This window comes from Betta splendens, chromosome 3 (genome assembly GCF_900634795.4).
Source record: "Betta splendens chromosome 3, fBetSpl5.4, whole genome shotgun sequence".
Classification (NCBI taxonomy): Eukaryota; Metazoa; Chordata; class Actinopteri; order Anabantiformes; family Osphronemidae; genus Betta; species Betta splendens.
In genome coordinates, this window is record NC_040883.2 from 12,672,897 (window position 1) to 12,690,939 (window position 18,043).

At 43.0% G+C, this 18,043-nt stretch overlaps 1 protein-coding gene across 5 annotated transcripts in view; it reads left to right on the forward strand.

The window, feature by feature from the left end:
• LOC114852296 (CUB and sushi domain-containing protein 1-like) overlaps positions 1-18,043 on the forward strand; it is a 202,180-nt gene that overhangs the window by 108,965 nt on the left and 75,172 nt on the right. For all 5 annotated transcript variants that reach the window (XM_055507498.1, XM_055507499.1, XM_029144613.3 and 2 more), the window contains 7 exons: positions 2,886-3,042; positions 5,360-5,551; positions 8,927-9,053; positions 10,124-10,335; positions 12,221-12,412; positions 13,848-13,986; positions 17,264-17,451. In XM_055507498.1, the coding sequence (XP_055363473.1) occupies positions 2,886-3,042; positions 5,360-5,551; positions 8,927-9,053; positions 10,124-10,335; positions 12,221-12,412; positions 13,848-13,986; positions 17,264-17,451 (1,207 nt within the window). The remainder of the gene's footprint in view (positions 1-2,885; positions 3,043-5,359; positions 5,552-8,926; positions 9,054-10,123; positions 10,336-12,220; positions 12,413-13,847; positions 13,987-17,263; positions 17,452-18,043) is intronic.

An 18,043-nucleotide genomic window follows, 5' to 3' on the forward strand; every position in this document is an offset into this window, starting at 1 on the left:
GTCCCTGCAGGCAACCTGTCACGTAATCACAGCTCAGCCTGGAAGTGCGCTGGAGTCGAGTTTCTTCTCCTTTTCCCGGCTCTGGGGCTAAAATTGTGCATGTTTGTCCTCTAAGTAAGAAGCTTGTCCTTCCTTTGTATAAGCAGAATTGTGTAAAATGAGTCTGATGAGGTCATACAGTATGTTTAGCTTTATTTTCAGACAGAAGTGTGCAGTGAAATGGTAATTGTGCTGTTTTGCAAAATACAATAGATAGCATCGCCTGTGGTTAAACATTTGTCACGTACAAAGCAACGCATGATGATGATAGCGGGCGCTTGATGAATGGCTCTGCTCTAAACTCAACCTGTGCTGTGGCGTCGTCATGGGCATTCACCAGGGCAGGGACTGGAAATGTACAACATGACTGATAATTATTACTTTCCTACAGAACGAGCAGAAATATGGTGCGCGCTATAATGAACTGGGGGGAGAGCCCCAAAGTGCCACTTAGGCTAGCAATTAGCATGCCCCTCCCCGGGCTAACCGTTATGGAGCTAATGTCTGTTACCGCAGCTGAACACAAACCATTTGTTTGGCAGTTCCGCCGAGCTTTAGGCGAAAATCTCTTGTAACATGTGAAACGGTTCATTACAATTCATTTGCTGTTGGCTGCGTTTTCAGCCTGGCAGCGCTCAAGGAAGGGGCCAACCGGGCTCAGCTCCCCTAAAACGGTCTCGAACACGCGGTGCTCGACCAAACTTCCACCCCGAAGAAAGACGGGGGCGAGAAAGACGCAGGAGGGTGGCGAGCAGGAATTGTTATGAAAATAGAGGTGGTAGGAGAGCAAGCGCGAAGCAGAGGGAGTCAGACGGAGGGAAGAGGGTGGCAGATGGTGACATGTTGATTTATGAGCTGCAGGGCTTTGCATTAGCCATACTGAGTTCTCCAGAACATAGAGGAGCGTGGCAAGAAACAAAAGTGTGAAAAGTCACATCCAGCTACACACTTATGGGATGCAGGGATGGGGTTAATGTGCTGCTAGTCTAGGGTTTACACCAGCTTTATTCACACTGTCCTTTCACACGTAATCTTACTTACAGCTGAACTCTCCAACACAAAAAGGTTTATCAGAAACTGGCCAATACTTGTGGACATAGAATAGTCTGTCCTGTTAGCCCTTATTAATTATCAATTCCCAAGATGCCAGAAACTGGTTCCTCAAGACCTCTCTGACCTACAGTACAACATGATATGATTATTGTGAAACTAGATAAAGAGAAGCCCCGTAATGAAATGAGCCGATATATTTATTGACAATCTGTTAATCAATGGGGATAACGATCAGGAGGGAACCTGTGAAGCCCTGTTTACTGAGCTTGAAAACAGTTTTCATATCATACTGTATGAAGTATAGTTGTGGCTCACTAGGCTTCGAGGGGTTGAAGTTCTGCCCGTTAGTAGGGAGAAGAACATTTAACACCATGGTCGTCCTCCTCGGGGTCAGTCAGCGAAGATCACAGCGAGCGCAAGGCATGTTTTTAATTTGAGAGGTCACTGGACGTCCAGGCTAACATCCTGGAAAGGCTTCTCCTCCTGTGGCTCAGCATTCAGCCACAGGCTTCGCTTTGGACCAGACGTTGTTGTTTTCCTGATCTGCATGTTGATGTTTATTACAACACAAGTTCATGGCTGAAACAAAACATGGCATTTTCTTCAAATTAGCCTGTGGTATAAAAGAAATGAAACTGTGAACGTGGTGCAGTATCTGTATCGTGTATCTTGAATTCCTTGTGCTGCTACTGTACGTTGCAAACATGTTTATGGCTGCCATTACTCCACCATCAGCATCTCCCACGCTTGCAGCGCTCGTTTGAAATAAATGACTTCCAGCTGTTTGGCTTCTTGTTGGTGCTGCCAGTAACAGTTTGACATCGTAATGCACATGATGAGAAACGTGGTCGTGAGGAGACCAAAAATTGAGACTGGGTGAGCAGGAGCACAAGCCAGTACCTCCTGAGTTCTATAATTGTGAGCCAAGAAAAAAGGAGGAAATGCAGAAAAGCTTCGCAGTAATGGTCCGTGCCAATTAGTTTCTCTTTTGTTGTAAGTCTAATCTATTCCGTCTTTGCTCTCCTGCTATTTCCACCTCTTTGCATGACAGCATCTTAAACCGGGTCACACACTCCGATTTGCTCCTTTCACCACAGCGTGTAACAGTAGAGAACAGGCTCAGGCTTGTAGCTTTTACTGGTGATTTAAGCAAACAAGCTGTATTGCTCATTAATGGTTTCCTCTGTAAAATGAATCCATTATAACAGGATAATGTTTTGAAATATAAACAGAAATTGCAACACTTATCACAGCTGGATGGCTTCTCTACTGTGAATGAGCTGTTTTTTATTTTGTCGTGACGACTGCAATATCTCAGCTTGCAAAGCACAAATTAAAGCGATACTGGAGTCAGCTACCTCCTACAGGTACCAGAAAAAAATCACAAATGCAAAGTAGGAAGAGTGCAACCATTTTAAACGCACCGGTTTTAATCATGGCAGTGTTTGCTACTAAGATGACCATTTTATTTTCCCATCCTTAGCACTTAGCACCTAACAACGGTTTGTTTCTTTGCTCTCTGGAATGGTTGAAAAAGTGTTGTTGACACAAGTTATCATAAAACGGGAGGATTCAGCAGTTTTGCCGATTGTCACAGAGCCACTTAACAACTCTGCTGTGACCTCATCCAAGTTCGATGCTGAGGCTTACAAACTTATTTAGTAAAATCTTTACTTAAACATACAGTAGGAAGACTTTCTGTCAGTTATTTGTACAATAGCACACACAGATTCGAATCATGTCATGAGGTACAGTACAGTAATTCATGATGTGCGTTTATGTTTTTTTGACAGGTGTACGATGGAGAGAACACTTCATCTCGTCTGCTTGGCAATTTCACCCGTGATGTAATGATGGGCAACGTCATCAATAGTACATCTAATCACTTATGGCTGGAGTTCAACAGCAACGCCTCTGGAACCAATCAGGGCTTTCGCCTCACATACTCAAGTGAGTCACGTTTGAAGTAATGCAGATTCATTTTCTTATAGCTCTGTTTACAACGCTGGAGTGTGACAAACACAATAGCAAACAGGTTAGACCCAAGAGCAACAATAATCAGGAGACATGTCAAGTTGTTTTTGTATGGATTTAATTAGCACAGAACGAAGAATCACAGCAAGGCTGAAAATGCAAAATTTGAAATTTAGGGAAACTACAAAACAAACTAATTACAAATAATCAAAAGTCTGAACTGCTTAGAAAACAATGTCACTACAAAGCAGGAGAAGAGATAAAATAACAATTTGAGAAATATTAGAAAACAAAATCCCTGCTGAGCATTAACCAACAAATCAAGCTATCAAAACATTAAATAATAAGTGTGTTAGTAAGTGATGAGCCAGAGGTCGACAAACAGTTAAAGCGTGAGGACCATGATGCCACACTAGAAACATGAACGACGACGGGTGAGTAAATGCACAAATCAATAAAACAAGACACACCTGAATGTGACAACAGGAAGCACCGAACGTCAACACACAGTAAAGCCACACTGTCGCCAATGGGTCGAAGGGGGAACTGTACCATGTACTGAGTGGTTGCTGTGTTTTCCTTCCTTTCCTTCCTGCTTTCTGTCCCGTGCCTCAGTCAAGTGATTTTTAGGTGCCACATGCTAGAACAAACAAGGGATAATGTACTACAAACGTCTAGAGGCTGTTTGTTTTCTGTCAGTTGGCCAACAATCAATTCTTCAAGTAATTTCTCATAAAGGTTGAGCCCAAAGTTCAACAGAAGATTAAAAAAAATGAGCATATGAATGAAACAGCCCTCCACACACACACACACACACACACACACACACACACACACACACACACACACACACACACACACACACACACACACACACACACACACACACACACACACACCATAATGCATTTAAAGGAAGCTTGTTAAGAAGGCAAGACCAGCTGCTGTGTAAGTCAAAGAGGCTATTAGACATGCATTTGTCTGCATGTCATTAAAAGAAGGTGAGAAAGTGACACATCTGGAGTGAAAGAGTGTCTGGGCAAAAGGAATGAGATGAGGGTACATGGTAAAACGAGATGGATCCTCTATATGTCAGGTAAACCATTAAACACTCGTTAATCTGCAAGTCATTAAACTGGAGAAGGTGACACTTTGTGCAAAGTTGTACTTCAGTGGATGAGCTGGTGAATAGATAAGAGGCCGATAGGTTTAAACAGGAAAAAGGCAAGAGAGGCAGCTGATTAAAGGAGGCAGCGGTGGTTTGTTAGGTGGGGTCAGGGACTCAGTGAAACGGCTTTAATAGCTATTTTAATAGAGCAAGAGGAATTTAAAGATGTGTTTGAGATGTTAACAACAACAGAAGGAAGATGAGCCTGGTCCTGAGACCGATGCAGGATGGCAGAGCTCACAAAGCTGCAGGGGCAGACCACTTAAAAAGGTTTCAGACTGTGTAAAAGATGTTGTTGTGGGGTTTCATGGAAGAGCAAATTGTGATTGGACAATCAGTGCATTCTCATTCCCAGTCATAACAGATAGCTGGCATTGTTCTATGCAGACCAACGAGTTGGTTGGTCACATTGCACGGCTTAACAGCGCCTGCTGCCAAGATTGTTTTACTGGTAAAAGCTGGATTTATTATGATTACACGTTTTAGTATCACTTATTTTCACTTGGCTGAGGAGTTTAATCCTGCTTTGCATTGCTGTTCTTAGGGCCAGTAGAGGAACATGTTTAAAATTGCATTAAACATGTTTACTGTTTCTGAATAGTTTAATACTGTAGTAATGGCATCAGCTGGTCACGTACTGTTATACAGTACATACAAAACCAAACAGTGACTGTAACTCAGATGTGTGTGAGAATATGTCGTGCCAATGCTGTTGTGTTTTATTCATCCATCTGTCGTAGCGATGGGAAACTTTCATTTCTTGGGGATCTTTAAAATGCACAGATGTTTCCAGCTCCTTCCAGTGTGCAAGAGTTTTGTGTAGAAAATGGCATCTGAAATCATTGCTATTCCACAACTTCATATGCACTGGTTACCATAAACGTAATTGCTAGTGCTGCTCACTGCACGTTATATCTCTCTGAAATTAGGAACAGTCAGTAAGGTTTGATCCACCTGCTGTGGTGTTTGACTGCTCACATTCCTGTAGCAAGTTGTGGGATTCAAGGGAAAATGACCTCATGTCCAATACCGCCCTGAGTCACTCTGTTCCTTTATGCATTGTTGTGTGCACATACAAAAACACCCACACTTGTGTCTATACTTCCTGCTTGTGTCTCCTTCTAGGTTTTGACCTAATACGCTGTGAGGAACCAGGTGTGCCTAGTTATGGCTATAAGATCCAGGACGACGGTCATTACGCCAACACTTTCGTCCTGTACGCCTGCAATCCTGGATACAGTCTCCATGGCAGCAGCACGCTGACCTGTCTCAGTGGGGACCGGCGAGTCTGGGACAAACCTCTTCCTTCTTGTATCGGTTAGTATGCCAGCGTGGGCCGGTTCTGTGTCCATTAATAATTCAGAGCTACGAGGTCTGATTTACTACCCAGTGTGATTTTTCTCAATATTCAATTCATTGAGAATCCAAGCAGGAAGATGGAGGAGTCCGGTCTGTTGGTGTCGTTTTCTAAGCTCTAAAAGCAGCAAGATAATTAAAATGAGATTAGGAAATGGGAGTGAGTGAACTGTGCGTGTCAATACAGGTATGTACTTTGGAAAGAGGGCGTGTGGACTGATCCAACAGCAGCGCTAATACGCCTCAGCTTATACAGCAGGATGTCACGAGCCGTGAGGTTTCAGTGCTCAGGTGCCTGTGTATTTTAAGGATAGCATAGTTAAGTTGCAAAAATAGGGGATGAGTGTTTGAACTTTGATAAATTTATAATGTAAGCCAGACTACTTTCTTGTACCCTGAAGGTGCGCTCCGCATTTGATGCCAAGGACTTTGACAGCAGCTTTAGCTTTCTCATCTATTCTCAGCATGCACAATAAATAGAATATTCTATAAGGAGAGGCCTTTTGCAGATGCCAGAAAGTGATGCGATGTAAAAACAATATTGACTCGTTGGGAACTGTTGATTTTTGAATACGTTCAAGATCAAATAAAGCTGCCCTTCAGCATCACAGCATTCAGGTGCTCAGTGCTCCTTTTCACACACATGAGTGCTACTGAATTATTACTGGAAAATGACTATTTAAAATGATACATGACTAAGTCCTCAGAGACCAACTGTACAGGAAGTGATGGAACAAGTAAAATAAATATGAGAGATGTGCCAGAAAGCATAATATAATATTAAACTATCATGTGACTCCTGCTGCTCCCACAAACTCAGGTTTATGTTTCACGTGGTTAAAATGTCCAAAAAGTGAATCTTTCTTATTTGGCATAGCTGCAATATATTAGAATATTTCGCAGGTTTTGAGCGCGATGAGCTGCCAGAGGGCAGATTTTGGTGTAGTTGCCACTTGGCAGCTCTTAATGACGCTGGACAGGAGTTTGCCAAACAATTCAGCAGCTCAGACATCCTTTTGTTTCTTTGTGCTGGTGAACGTATAAAGTTGTTTGTGTTTTAGATACAGCGTGTGCATCTGTCCGTTACGCTGTCTTATTATCATTCAGCAGCCACCAGCATGTTTTCATTGTACCTGGCTTTGAAATCCCTAAAGGCATTTCTGCAATTTCTGCAGTCGATAATTCCTGCCGGTCCATTAATACGCTGTGGCTTTGCATATTTTACAAATGTAAGTATTGCAAGTGTGGACGTGGGCACTTGGCACATGCTCATCTGGAATCCCCCACAGCAGGGCCAGACCTTGTGCTTTTCTAACCTGCCAACCCATGGCCTGATGTAAAACAATGTGTGTGCGTTGAGCGTATAGGTGTGGCGGGTGAATGCACATCTGTTTTTGGCAGGATGTGCGTGCACGTGCGCGTGAACCTCTGCAGTCACTCATTAATTTGAAGCTGCTCGGCTTCTTTCCTGGTTCAGGTGAGCCAGCAGCCATGGGAGAAGACTTGCTAGCGGGGCCCTGGGCTAACTGCCTTTATAGCGGGCTTTGTGTCTGTCTGCCTCTCTGCTTGTCTCCTTGCCTGTCTGTCTGGCTCTGTCCCATATCTGTGTGCACTACTATGGAGACGGCTTTGCCTCGGGCTGTTTCTATACTGTCTGTCTCTCTCGGTGCCACACTGAGTCAAACCGAACGGTGGTCTCTCTCGGTGGGATTCTCTCCTTCCTATCCACACAGTGAGCCTGTCCGCCTTCCGCTGTGCACGTGTTTGACTTGTATTCTCTCTTTCTGGTTTGTCTTGGGAAATTGTAGTTGTCACTGGCCCTAGTTTGCCAAATGAGGTGTTTTAGAGCCTTTGCTCTATGTTTCACAAATGAAACCTCATTGTTTATTGTGTGACTTACATAACTGAATATGTATTTTGAAGTATTTTTGTGGCCTTGGGTCCAATTCTGTGGTTATTTGCTACCATGTTACATGTATTTGTGTGCGTTCTGCCTGTGGCGATGCAACAGCAGTAGGTTGTCATGGTTTTGTAGATTACAGGGCTGGGTTCATGGTGTCCAAACACACAGTATGCACAGATGTAGCCTCTCTTCTCTACATTTTCTAATCAGCAAAGGTCCACTGGCTCTGTGGACTGTGGGCCAGATTTCCCCCTGCTATCTCCTCAAACCACTGAAGACTGTATAGAAATAATACAAACATGAATAAAAGGTGCACAGAAAGCAGTTATTAAAGTTACTTACCAACTTTGAAACACAACAACAAGAACAACAACAGAAGCAACAACAGCAAGTTTGTTTGCCTCATATTTTCACACCTGGCGGAAATTTACAGTAACAGAAAAGCCACTTCTTATTTAGATGAAATGAAATGATCACACATAGAATCAAACTGTATCTGACTGAGGCCGTGACCAGTAATAAATGTTGGATCCTAATGTACAGTATCGGCTTAGATATTCAAAAGGATGATACTCAGCAAGAAAATAAAGACAGACAGATTTAAAAGATAAGAATATATTGATGTTAATTAGTTGCACCTGCAGTAAAACCCATCTTGTCACAGCACTGACCCGCTTTTGTTGAAACTGCTTCTTCTGACCTAAGGCAACCAACATTTTCAAAAAGTCTGCAGAGCCATAGTGCAAATAAACTGAGTTGTTTGGCAGCAGGTACAAGCACAGTACTAGAATGTTACTTTATATATTTATATAAACATATATTCATGTCTAAAACATTTCTAAATGATTTTTAATATGTTTTAGCATCCATATCAGTATGAGTCATTCAGATCCACCCACATGTTGTACTGGCAGGTGTAACAGTATCATAATGAGAGCCAATTTGACCCAAATGAGGTAAATGAACCCAGTCCAGCTCAGGTCATGGGCCTCATAATTGAGTGAGGACCTGTGTAGACCTTTTTCACGTCCATCTTAACTGTAAGAGGGTAAAGAAATACGCCAGTGCAGGTGAATGGGTGCAACTTCAAGAAAGAGTTTTTATTTTGTCGCCATATAAGAAGTTATTCTGATGACTCATGTTCCTCCATAAAGTTCAGCTGACTTCATGGCTGAGAACTGCAAGATGTCAACAGAGTCTGCTGCAGAGCTTGTAATTCACACTAACCCTGCAGTAATCCTACAATATAAGGCTTTATCCAGGGCCTCTGAAGAATGCCCTGTTCAGTTTATGCTTCATCTTCCCACCATGTAACATGTTTTAAGCTCCATAATAAGAGTGAATGCAATAAACAACACATACAGGTACAATAGTTGAAGCTAAGAACATATTTGTTCACCTTTTTGAGGTTTAATCTTCCCTTTGTCTTCTAGCGGAGTGTGGAGGTCACATAACTGGAGCGGTGTCTGGACGCATTCTGTCTCCAGGATATCCGGCTCCGTACGACAACAACCTTCACTGCACCTGGACTATAGAGGCTGATACAGGCAAGACTATCAGGTAACCATGCTGGACATACACAGAGGTCAATGTGAGCACGAGGTTTGATTGTTGAGGACCTTCTTTTCTCATATGGATGTTTGGGAAGAAAATGAACTGTCCTGAGAAGTAGCATAAATGTTTCCATTGGGCCTAGAAAGTGCAAGTCTTCTGGGTCCTAAGCAAGACAATCCAATAAGTAGTAATTTTATTCAAGTCAATTTTATTTATATAGCACTTTAATTTTAAAGCACTCAAACACAAAGGCAATTCAAGATGCTTTACATCAGCATAAAAGCAAATTGATCCATATTGTAAAGTCAAATCATAAAATAATAAAGGCAAACTTTATGAGAGTGGGCTGCACCGTCGGCCCTGCAGTGGCACGGCTCTACGCATCTGTGGACCCGCGAAGCCGAGGGGAAAAACGCTTCCAATAAACATTTCGCAAAAAGAATGAAACCTCAGGAAGGCGCAATGGAGGAGGGGGTCTGCTCTTCCAGGACGTCGTGTGTACCGAGCACAATTTGTCCCAGAAACAAAGGTCATGTAACAAAAAGCTGCCTCTAAAGTCCCGTATTGCTTTGTGGGTACAGTCAGAAGATGACTGGCCGATGACCCGAGGGGTCCGGCTGCACTATAGTCAGTGAGCAGGTCAGTAATATACTGGGGAGCCGGACCATTAAGTGCTTTATAGACCAGCAGTGGGATTTTGAAGGTAATTCTCTGTTGCACTGGGAGCTAGTGAAGGGGTTTAAGAAGTGCAGTAATATGGTCATATTTGCGTGTTTGGATGAGGCTGCTGCTCCTGAGCGAGCACAGCCGTCAGATGCAACAGGACTATTACAGGATTATACCACTTCCTTCACTCACACGAGTCTGTCAGGTAATAATAGATTTTCTAATTAGGGATAAATGTTTCCTATCAAAGCCACTGCTGTGATGGTGAGTACACCACATTAGTCATTATGCCACCGCCGTGCTCCTCAAAACGCTGCGGCTGCCGCCGATGTGTGCGCGCTCCGATAAACCACCTTTTGTTTAGAAAACCCGTGGTAACGTTGGGATTTTGTTTCCTGCCTTGTCCTCAGCCTGCACTTCATCGTCTTCGACACCGAGGTCGGCCACGATATCCTGAGAGTGTGGGACGGTCCATCCGGGCCGTCGGACGGGGGGATTCTTTTGAAGGAGTGGTCCGGCCAGGCCTTACCCGAGGACATCCATTCCACCTTCAACATCCTCACGCTGCAGTTCGACTCGGACTATTTCATCAGCAAACAGGGATTCTCCATACAGTTCTCCAGTAAGTAGACTTTTCTCTGTGCCAGAAACGTTGAACTTGAAGTTCAAACATTGAATAAGAAGAAGAGCAAACTTCACCGTGATGGCACAAAACTCCTCGTCTGGGCGGTCTGCCCCGCTCCACTCCCAACACCCACTTAAGACAAAAACCAATTAGCAATTAAATGAGCTAATTAGCAAACTCGGCTCTCATGTATACTTTCTTCGTTATTATATAAACCCAATTTATTTTGGCTATAAGAGAATTAATTTGGAATCAATGCTGCATTTAACAGGATTTCTGAAAAGCCGTTAGCCTAAGGATCAAGTGAGAACTCTAATATTTCACCCTGGGACTCACTGTGTAATGAAGGAAGGAAGGGGCCCAACAGAACATCAGTGTGACTCAGTGTTTATATATAAGAAGCAGGTTCACTAACAAAGTATTGTATTTTATTGCATTAATAAATCCCATGAATCATAACTTTAGCTCATTTTAATCATGTAACTGATTAGCAGCAAACTGTAGGTTTCTGTTAGTGAACATAAACTATTGCTGTTGTTTGGCAGTATTTCGCGCAACCTGTCTACTTACTCACACTACACTTGCACTTGGCAGTAAATATGATTAAGCTATGGGACTCAGAAACACTTGTAGTCCTTAAGCAGTCGTTGGCCAAAGCCTCCGTGATCCACTGTAGCAGCTGAATCAATCCCAGCTGCAGTCAGACACTTTGCTTCACGTACTGTAGCCGTTCAGTTATCGGTGCAACTGCTGCACAAAGGCCTTGGACGCATTCACAAATATGCAAACACATGCGAACCAACAGCCGTAAGTGTCAGACCTTGTGTTTAAAAGTTGCATATTTGAAAATGTAAATAACTACATTCAGTGCACTTTTACTATCTCTGTCACACATTCGTTTTTTTTTCTATTGTCTCCATTTTTCCAACAATAAATATTTACACTCACTAACATGCTAATCAAAGCAGTGTTTTCTATTACTATGGTAATGACTTCTTGTATTTACCTCTATGTTGATTTACGAAGGGAAAGATATTTACCACCACATTCATTTATTCAAAGCAACTTTGGAGGATTTGTGGAGTGGCTGATGTTTCTATACGTTTTGGTTGATTTGTCGTCTTTGTGCCCTGATCGGATAAATACTGTTTGGTTCTGGACAGATGAATTAGCGTCACGTCTTAACACCACGTTTGGCTGCACGTCTGCAGGAGGTCATTTACGCCGTCAGCGTGGGCTGTAATTCACAAGGCTTCCCTGCAGAGGTTTTAGTTTTGCTTTGGCCAGGTTTCGTCCAACAGCCATATAATTTTCTCTGAATCTGAAGGTTCATGACTAAATATTGATCAGCTGTAGGTTAAGAACCAAGCAGTGGCAGAGGCTGTCTTGTTTTGGAGGTATGTAGATTGCATGTTAGTTCCCAACACGTTGTAGAAGACTTTATTCTCGTGACACATTGTCAATGTTTGGATGCTGCTTCAGAATGTGCAGGTATGTCTGTGGGTTATAAGCGAGTAGACCAAAAAATTAAAGTTCGTGGTTCAGTCATTTTAGTGGACTTGACATGAATTGCTTCATTATCCATTGATTCACAGAAAAAAAGCAAAGTTTTGCAATTTCTTGCTTTCCCTACATTTTCTGCTTCTGTACTGTGTTGCTGTAAAAGCATAACAACAATTTATTTTTAAACCCTTGAGGAGGACACATACTGTAGAAGCAACCAAAGAGAGAGTTTTTTTTTAAACTATTGCATTCAGCTCAACCTGATTGAGCTCCAGTCTTTAATATAGTACGAGGACTTGTTAAATTATTTTGTTAGGACTCACCAGGTTCAGTGTGACTGTCTCTGTCAACATCTGTCTCTGTGTTTCCCACTCAACAGCCACTACAGCCACGACCTGCAACGACCCAGGCATTCCCGTGAATGGCTCGCGATACGGGGACAGCAAGGAGCCTGGTGACAGCATGACGTTTCAGTGCGACCCAGGCTACCAGCTGCAAGGCCAGGACACCATCACCTGTGTGCGCATGGATAACAGATTCTACTGGCAGCCCGACCCTCCGACGTGTGTAGGTGGGTGCACGTAACGCGCTGACTCTGGGGATATGTGAGAGCGCTGAAGATGAATCGAATCACTCCTTGCAGATGTAGTGTGATGAGTGTAACGTTAATGAGTTTGAGACTCTTGCATATTAAACCTACGTGTGGAAAAAAGGACATTTGCATATTCTAAAGTGAACAAGAGAAGAACTGCGGTGAGAGATGCAGGTAGAGTAGCTGATGCTGAGCTAAGTATATGAACCAGTGAGCCAGAACTTGATCATTTCACTCTATTATCACCTCCTGGTGCTTTTAGCCCATTGAGCTGTCGCATCCCACTCAACATGTTATTCACATGATCCTGCCTCTTTCTTTGTGTTGCTGCTGGGCTCATTCTAAAGGACCAAGTTCCTCAATTGTCACACGTGATATACTCTATAATGTCAAGTTGGTCATAATATATGGATGAGGACAGTCACAAGGGATTACCACAAAATTCATGGGCAGCTGGATTCTTAATTATTTACTGTAGGAGAAGGATATAGTAGTATGACATCACGCACGTCCATGTGTGTGTATCTCTTGTCTCCTGTCTGCGGTCCAGCTCGAAGCTATGGGGCTGTGGACAGATCTTCCTTGTCGGAGCCAGCGGCCTCCTTTAGCTGCTTGCTTCCGTTATCAGCTGTAGCTATAGGGGCATCCTCCTGCATGGTCACAGGCGCCACCAGCCTTCCTTGTAGCCATGCCTCTGCAGCCCATTATGTTGTGATCCTGCCTTTTTGCGAGCGACCTAAAGTTTGTAGATAAGATGTAGCGCTTAAATCATCCCCTCCTTTTCCGCTCCGCTCCCCTCCTGCGCGTTTACCACCTACTGTAAGGCCAATTCCTGAGCGTCCGAAAAGCCCCCAAGATTAAACTAACGTCATGCACAATAGTGCCGTGTGAAAGTGTGTGCCTGTCTGACTGATTTGCAATTGTTAATGCCTTTGTTTACCTCTATTTCACTGTTGATAATCCGTTCACACCTTCCTGCCGCCCCCAAGACGCCGCTCCTTGTTTCAAATTCATCACCAAATTGCTGCTTGAATGCATCTATCCGTCTCTCTTGCCGGTATCTTCTTCCTTCTGTCTGGCTTGTTGTGGGATAACAGGACCACTAGGGGTGATTCTTTTGCGCTAACTACCCCCAGCCCTGCACTGTAACTAAATCTCACAGTCTCTCCATCTCTCTTTTGCTCTCTCACCCTCCCTGGGTACTTGTGGAGGTAATATCAGTGGCCCACCATGGGTTTTTCCTTCTCTCTTCTAACCGACCACTGCCATGCCCCCCATCACTCTCTTCCGCCTTGTCTGACTAAGGGCTTGTATTAGTGGCCAGTCGAGGGTGATTCTCTTTCCAAATTACCCGAGCCAAAAGCTGCGTAATCATCTTTTTTCTCTCCCTCTCTCGCTGTTTGTCTTTCTCTAGCGACCTGTGGTGGTAACGTCAGCGGCCCTTCTGGCGTCATCTTGTCCCCGAACTACCCCCAGCCCTACCCCCCAGGGAAGGAGTGTGATTGGAGAGTCAGAGTCAGCCCTGACTTTGTCATTGCCCTCATCTTCAAAAGGTACGCCTATCTGTGTCTGTGCACACCGCAACCCCAGTCAAAACGATTTCCTTTGCCTGCTTTTCCTCGAAGAGGGCTCTTCTGTCACATAGCCCCTGCTGGTTTATTAGAGGCTAATAAAAGGTGCCCTAGCAAAACTAAGTCAAAGTAGTCGAGTTAGGATCATTTAATGTTAATTAAAAATGTTTGCACTCAAGCTAGAACACAAATGTCACAACAGTCATAAAAGTTCTCTATGAGATATTTCATGTCAAGAGTTAGTGAATTACTGCAGGGAGGAGATATCACTTTGGGAAAATACAGAGTTACTGATGCATGCCATGTGTTGGTTAATGGAGCAGTCATTGAAGCCTGCTTGATACTTAAGAAGAAATATTACTAATGCATCAAAGCAGATAAGAGAGCAAACACAAGATGATGCCTTTCCTCATTTTGAGGCTGCAACAAATACATCTTTTAAATGAATTTGTGAAAATACCTGAGAGCACACGAACTTAAAGATATGAGACTGGATGAGTGCTGTCAGTCATTTTCTGTTATATATTTCTCTTTGGGCTTCACCCTTCGTGAGCTTTATTCAAGACTTTATTGTTTTTTCAGTGTAGATTTGACATGAGTCACTGTGGCCCACAGAGACAAATGTGCTATTATAGTCCAGGTCCAGACTCATTTTAGTCCGATGTGTTAAATAACACACAATATTAGGACAAACTGAATTGACTTTAAATTAAGCTTGTTTTTTCTGAGCATTACATCGACATCTGTACAACAAACTACAACAAAAATCAATTGTAGCAAAAGCAACTTCAGCAGCTTAATGACTAGTTTTTCAGAAAGGTGAGTTTCTCCTGCTTGTCATTGCCTTTAATCATAATGAACATGGAGGGTAATTTCATACAGATCATTGAAGAGTGATTACACTCCCATCAGGCACAATATTGAAATTCCCTGACAGGTGAAGTGAATAACATTGATTATGTTGTTACAATAGCACCTGTCATGAAGTGGGATGTTAGGCAGCTAGTGAACAGTCAATTCTTGAAGTTGGTAGGTTGGGAGCAGAAACAATGGGCGGCCACATGGATCTTTGACAGGAGCCTAATTGTGATGACTGGGTCAGAGCAATTGGCAGGTTTGGTGGGATTTTCTAGTATTTGGCGACTTTCCAACAGACCAACCAACCTATAAATCCTGTTCACTGGTGAACTGGACCCTGGTTTAATAAGCTCATTCATTCTGCTTCAATAAACTCATTCATTCTCGTGCATATTAGAACAACCTATGTGATATTATACACACAGATCTAATGTTACAGCTGATAAGTGTATCTGTGCAGGAACCTCCAGACCACGTGAAAAATGACTTGTTTTTAGGAGTCGGTAATAGCGTGTTTGTTATTTACGTCTCAACTGGTGGTTGTGCCTCCTACATGAATATTTTGAGTTGGTTAGGTTAAGGGGCCTATGACTAAAGCAAAAGTGAAGTCTGGAGTTTCACATGTTGCAAAGAGATAAAAGCGAAGCGGACTTTCTCCAGATTGCCAAAGGAGAAAGAATGACCCAATTTTGTCTCCAGCTAGAGATAATTCTCCTCCGTTGTAACTGTAAGACAATTTCATTTTACTTTTAATTAAGTTTTATTGATATTGGCTGTTTTGTGAATGCTGTGTGTCAATTCATAGTCATTATTTATCTAATTTAGACCTAGTAATTATTTGTCGTATGCTCAGTAGAAACAGACTTAGATTGACCCAATTACTAACGGCCATGTTTGGATTTGTGTTCAACTCAAATAACAGCCTGTTTCTTGTTCTTCCAGGTATTTCACTGTTTACATCCACCTGAATAGTATTTCCTGTTCTTGTTGTATAGTTATATACTGTCAGAGTTAGAGGCACCAACTGCTCTGTCAAAACATTAATAAATGTGCCATTTATCACTAGCTTTAACTGGCTGTTAGGTCTTAACAGACTCTTCTTCTCCTGACATCGTTGTGGTTCTGTCCATATTTCCACTCAGTAAAATCTGTGTTCCTGTTAATGCACTCAGTAGCTTTAGCGTTTAAACATTGTCTATGTATCAGTAAAAGGTATTAGCATGGATAATTTTAGTGCTTTGTCAGTGCAGAAGGAGCTTACAGTATGTGCTCCTAAGCCTTTTCTTCACCAGATATAAACACATGGTCTAAACTTATATAATAACATTTGATAATATGCCAGATTAATTAGACATCCTAAGAAAAATATTGTGTGTTTCTATTTTAAACCTTCAGCCTGTTCTGTGTTATGTACTTTGGAGTTCCCACTAAATTGTGCGTTTCCTGAAAGCTTAAGAAGCTTATGAGGTGTTTGAAAACCTTTTGTTTAAATAATCTGAATGCTGAATTATTTCATCTCCCATCTCTTCCTGCTCATTAGCATCTTCCTACACCAACAACTGTTATAGTAACTCATGCAGAACTGTGCCTCACCTGTCCTTGCTTACAGTGGGAGTGCATGGCTTATTATCTGCTAACAGCACACTCGGTCCACATACTACGAGGGGTTAGTCATCTAACTGCAGCAGCACAGCAACCTCAGCGCTTGGAAAACACTACAGCACATGTTCATGGACGTATCAGTGGTGCTGCTGTGGACTTGAACCTGCTGACACTCTCTTAAGACTGGAGCCAAACACTGAGCTGCATGTTTAAAGCGGACAGCTTGGAGAGCTACTACACACAGTCATACTCCGAAAGCTTAAGGTTCATTTAATGTGGGCTTTACAGTGCACATATAGCCATATACAAACATGTCAGGAGGGAGATGGGCCCAACTCAACAACTGTCACTGAGACTTTGTGTGTGTGTGTGTGTGTGTGTGTGTGTGTGTGTGTGTCTGTGTGTGTGTGTGTGTGTGTGTGTGTGTGTGTGTGTGTGTGTGTGTGTGTGTGTGTGTGTACGTTCGCCCTCTCGACAGCCAGATGTCTTCACACATGTATAGAGATTAGTGGAGTTTGCAAAGTCTTGCAAAGGAACGTGCATTAGTGGCTGCTGCAGCGTTAGACAGGTTTTAATTTTTAATGCAGTAAACACATGCCAGAAAGTGTATGAAAATGAATAGGTACATGCAGTAATGTCATTAAGAGAGAGAGAGAGAACTTTGGAAGCCAGCAAATGAGCGAGGTGTTTAGATTCACCGAACATCACTGAACTTATTGCTGCAGGAAAGTAAACACATACAAATCATGACCAGAGTCTAACTTCTTTTTGTATGTTTGGTATTTTTTGGGGGCCACAGTTTCAACATGGAGCCGAGCTACGACTTCTTGCACATCTACGAAGGTGAAGACTCTAATGGGCCTTTACTCGCAAGTCTCCAAGGCAACCAGGCGCCAGAGCGGATGGAGAGCAGCGGTAACAGCCTCTTCCTGGCGTTTAGGTCTGACGCCTCACTGGGCATGTCCGGGTTTGCGATCGAATATAGAGGTAACGTCATCACACAGTGCTATGGATATTTTCTATGCTGTGTATATTTTGTGGGTCAGATTTCGATTTTAGAAAATACTGTATTTATCAAATATAATAATAACGGGACAAACAAAAAAGCAGGATCTGAACATCTCACTCTACTTCAGTGAAGGTGCTGCATAATCTCGGGCCACTAGTAAGGTCTGGTCATGATGATGTGTCTATAGTTGCGTCATAAGAACTGGACTTTTTCCCAGTAAGTCCAAACTTTTCAATACTCACCATAGTATTTATTTCATTTTTCTCTCTGCGTCGAGTTTAAAGCTGCGACTCTCAGAGGACGGCCTCCACTGCACTTCCACAGCCAAACGCCCTATTTCTGCGCAGTCCCTCTTGTCCAGCCTCTCACAGTCCCTGTATCACATAGCTCTTCAGCTCACTCTCCCCAGAATGGTGCAAGGAACTACTCGTCCCCGCGCGCTGCCTCCGTCCAATATAAAAACTCTTCAACAACAAGTTTACCCGTCGTCAAAACGGGCACGATGTCTCCCCTGCCTGGCTTTTACCGATGAGCTGAGCCCGTCCTTGCTCGTAGAGCTTTGCTTTCGGT